This window comes from Cebus imitator, unplaced genomic scaffold, assembly GCF_001604975.1.
Source record: "Cebus imitator isolate Cc_AM_T3 unplaced genomic scaffold, Cebus_imitator-1.0 Scaffold354, whole genome shotgun sequence".
Taxonomy (NCBI): domain Eukaryota; kingdom Metazoa; phylum Chordata; class Mammalia; order Primates; family Cebidae; genus Cebus; species Cebus imitator.
This window is the reverse complement of record NW_016107669.1, coordinates 1603029-1607305: the sequence shown is the minus strand read 5'-3', so window position 1 is coordinate 1607305 and position 4277 is coordinate 1603029. Positions and strand designations below refer to the sequence as shown.

The following is a 4277-nucleotide window of genomic DNA, read 5'->3' as shown; positions in this document are numbered from 1 at the left end:
TTAGTAGAGACGGGGTTTCACCATGTTGACCAGGATGGTCTCAATCTCTTGACCTTGTGATCCACCCGCCTCGGCCTCCCAAAGTGCTGGGATTACAGGCTTGAGCCACCGTGCCTGGCCTGGGGTCAATGTCTTAATTAAGTTGCACAGATAATTTCTGACAGAATTCTTATCACCTAACACAAGGGAAAAACATGTGCAAGAATGTTTGAAGTAGGATTTTTTCAAATACCGAAAAAAAACCCAGTATTTAAAAACAGTAAAATTCTGTTCCTGGGTTTTTGGCACCAAAAATAAAATAAACAAACAAATAAATAAATAAATAAATAAAAATGGTAAAATGAATCTCAAAAATCTAGGATGAAAAAGCAAGTTTTAGAAAGATACATTCAATATGCTATTTATATAAGGTTTGAAAACATGCAATACTATACATTGTTCAGCAATAAATATACAAGTTTTTAAACATATAAAACACGCAGGGGGATGAGAAATACCAAATTCAAGATTATGTGGATCTGGAGTAGGAAGGGAGGAGAATGGATTTCAGAAGAGATATATACATTATAATACATCTATAATACAGTACCTAAAAGTTGTCTTCTAATATATAGTAAATTTTTAAAATTTTATAAATTCGTGTGGTAGCATGTAGCCGTTTGTTATATTTTCTATACTTTTCTGGACACTTGAGTTTTTCAGATTTTTAAAGAAATATTACAAACTAGAAGTAAGGTACCGGTGATGATGAAAGTTTCATGATTTGTAGGGACAAAGAGTAAAATTAATAATCTGCTTATATGCCGCTGGAGTCAATTATAAGTTCAATTGATATTTTCTCTTCGAGTTAGAAACCTCAACAGTGGAAGAATTTTTCTTCCTATTATAAATTCATTTGGATGATTACATAATCAGATGTGGAGCTTATGTGTCCTTTAAATATTAATTTATTTTATATTGTTTCCATATTGGCCGACTACGTTAGGCAGCAGTATCCCTGCTTTGAAGATGAGGGTCCTAAATATAAGCCCTTGACTTACCCAAGGAAAGATCTAGAATTTTAGAAGAATGTCAGGAATACAGGAATATAGCCAGGGACCAAGCCTTCATTCCTTTAATACTAGACTTGGCCTTCAAAACAAACTATCCCAGTAATTCTCTGGTAGTAATTCTGCCATTTCTGTCTTAATGCACTTTTAAAGGCTAACAAGTTTTAAAAACAAAACAAAAAACCCACAAAAACCCCCAACATTTTTTAAAGGAAATACTATAGAGTGAATCTGAAGAAAGTTAGAAGAAATAGCAGAGTCACCATTTTACAATACTGTAATTATGTTAAGTACGTCTTAACCCAAGTAAGCACTTAGGCCATGGTTGGAGGTCTGACCTGGGTTCCTAAGGTGGAATGCTTGGCGGGTGAAGTTCAAACACAGCCTGTTTACCCATGGACATAAGTGGCCTTAATCAAAGCAGAACACATTTTTTAAAACGTTTACTTTAAAAGCAGAAGTGTAAATAAGACTGTGATTTATGAATGTGCTAACACCCTTCCCTGTGGTAGACATCAAAAAGACTGAGTTTGGGCTGTGGTAAATATAACAAGAATGCAGACTTGTTAAAACAGTAACAGGCAACTCCATTTCCATTAAGTGTTACAAATTGTCTTCCCTCCTTCCAGGCTTTAAGGAATGCGTTCCAGAGGCAGTGACACCGAGGGCTCAGCCCCAAAGAAACTTCCAAGACACACTAAGGGCCACAGTTTTCAAGGGCCTAAAAACATGAAGCACAGACAGCAAGACAAAGACCCCCCCAGTGAGTTGGATGTAATACTTCCCTGTCCCAAGGCAGAGAAGCCACACAGTGGTAATGGCCACCAAGCAGAAGACCTCTCAAGAGATGACCTGTTATTTCTCCTCAGCATTCTGGAGGGAGAACTGCAGGTTAGCTGGGTTGGAGTTATCCCTCTCATGCTTCAAATAAGGCTGCTTGTGAATTCGGTGTTCCTGCTGCCACAGAAATAGATTTCTGTGGTTCACACATGTGTGTACATAAAAGCAAAGCATAAGTATATATACACAGAATTCTCCTCTGCCAACTCAAAGTGCAAATAATCCCATGTAAAGGGGCTGTCATGATGACATGTGACTGGCGTACAGGTTGGGAAAGGTCACATCCTCTACTGAGGCTGCTCAGGAGCTTCGGTGCACATACATGCATCAGTAGCAATAACACCAGATGACTTCAGGATTGGTTTAAACAACAACAGATGCTTTTGTACCCCATGTGAACTGGGTCCTAGACTTGTCCTAGCATTATTAACCTACATGAAAATCTAAAAACAGCAGATACACCTATGGGAGAATTTTATTTCCTACCCTCTGAAAATCCAAATGCTAGTCCATTGATGGGTATCATGCTATCTGCTTCTCAAACACAATAAAAAAATGTGGTGCTCCAATGTTGTATACTAATCACTTTTTAAAACATTAATTGTGCAATTAGACTATAAGAAGGATGAAGAGATATAGTTTTGATATCTTTTACAAAAGTATGAAAATGAAACATGATTCATTTATATTTCAAAGAGAAGAAAAAGCACTGCCAGCTATCATGAAAATCACTTGCTGAGGCCGCTGGTAAAGACAGCAGGCTTTCTGAAATACTTTTTGTTCCTACAGGCTCGAGATGAGGTCATAGGCATTTTAAAGGCTGAAAAAATGGACCTGGCTTTGCTGGAAGCTCAGTATGGGTTTGTCACTCCAAAAAAGGTGTTAGAGGCTCTCCAGAGAGATGCTTTTCAAGCGAAATCTGCCCCTTGGCAGGAAGATATCTATGAGAAACCAATGAATGAGGTATGTACCACATCACGGGTGTGTACCTGCGAGGCAGCCAAGCACAAGCCCTGCAGATGAGCATGATCTGTAACTCCTCTTTGATTCCTTACAGTTTTACTTTCTAATGCACTTAAAGTCGACACAAAATAAATACAACAAGTTCTACAGGAAAGTTAAAAAGAATGAACCACAGACAGGATGTGTCCACTAAGGTGTGTTTCTTGACATAAGCTAGAATGTACCAAATGCCAGAGAATGCTCCCTCCCTTTCACGTGCATGTGCAGGCACACACACACACACACGCACACGCACACACATGCACACACACACACACACGCACACACGCACACACACACACACACATACACATGTGCCTATACACAGACACACACACACACACTCTGGGGACTTGCAGGTTACCCAGGCTGTACTAAAAACAGATAAAGTTCAACCATAGAGGTTAATTTCTTTGAAAAAGCTGAGGTATTATGTCACAGAAATGTTGAGCATGAATGGAAATAATCTGAAGAACTGTCCAAGAAATAGAGGTTTTAAAAACATATATTTTAGATGACTGCATATGCTCTTTTTCCTTCAAAAGTTTAATAACAGCAAAGACCTTTCCCCCATGAAGTGTGCCTAGCAATTACAAAGGCAAAGGTGGGCAGTCCCAACAGGGCCACCACTGCAGAAAGAGCAGTGCTGCTTGCTCTCTTACTTGCTGACATTTCTGAAACCCTTTGGCATTCTTATTTTATTCTTCTATTTTCCTCTGAGACCTTCATGGAAAATTTCATAATTTTTCATTTTTATAGAAAAGAAATGGCTAAGAACATGAGTTGAGGATGGAGAGTGAAAGCAAGTTTCGGGCAAATTTCCCTCACATAAACTCTGGCAACCTACCTCAGGACTGACCTCTAATGTCCTTGCTATTCTTGTCTTTGGTGTCTCATGAGAGAAGACTACTGTCTTGCCAAATAGCGAAGGAGTTCGGTCATATGGATCTGCTTCTCTAAGGGGTGAAGTTGAGACCACCCAAAGTCTGTTGACTTGCTCTTTAATCCAAATTTTAAACAAAAGGAACCAGGGCTGCATTCAAGTCAATACTGTTAAAACTGTATCCCTGCTCCCAACGTATTAACTGTGAAACGGTGTCAGGCGCAAATTCCCCAACCCTTGTGAGCTCAAATGCAAATTAATGATCACTGAACATATCCCTAACAAAACTCTACAAATGGCATAACCCCTCAACACTTCAGTGTGAAATGAAACAGAATGCTTCTAAACTTAAGTTGAAATCAGTGGGAAAACTTTAATTACAAAATAATTCTATTGTGCACATGCAAAACTGGAAATACCCACTTTGTGCAAATGCTTGCAATCCTAACTATGAAGTTCCCCATAATCTGGCCGTGTTTTACGTGTGCAGCCTTATTTGATCA

General features: G+C 38.8%; 2 protein-coding genes across 5 annotated transcripts in view; one reads left to right on the top strand and one right to left on the bottom strand.

The window, feature by feature from the left end:
- The window catches only part of CMSS1 (cms1 ribosomal small subunit homolog), a 384507-nt gene that overhangs the window by 258916 nt on the left and 121314 nt on the right, over positions 1-4277 (bottom strand). The gene's annotated exons all lie outside the window — the stretch shown is intronic.
- FILIP1L (filamin A interacting protein 1 like) overlaps positions 1-4277 on the top strand; it is a 301991-nt gene that overhangs the window by 195208 nt on the left and 102506 nt on the right. For both annotated transcript variants that reach the window (XM_037730583.1, XM_017506328.2), the window contains exons 2-3: positions 1679-1940; positions 2679-2852. In XM_037730583.1, the coding sequence (XP_037586511.1) occupies positions 1689-1940; positions 2679-2852 (426 nt within the window). In that variant the 5' untranslated portion in view covers positions 1679-1688. The remainder of the gene's footprint in view (positions 1-1678; positions 1941-2678; positions 2853-4277) is intronic.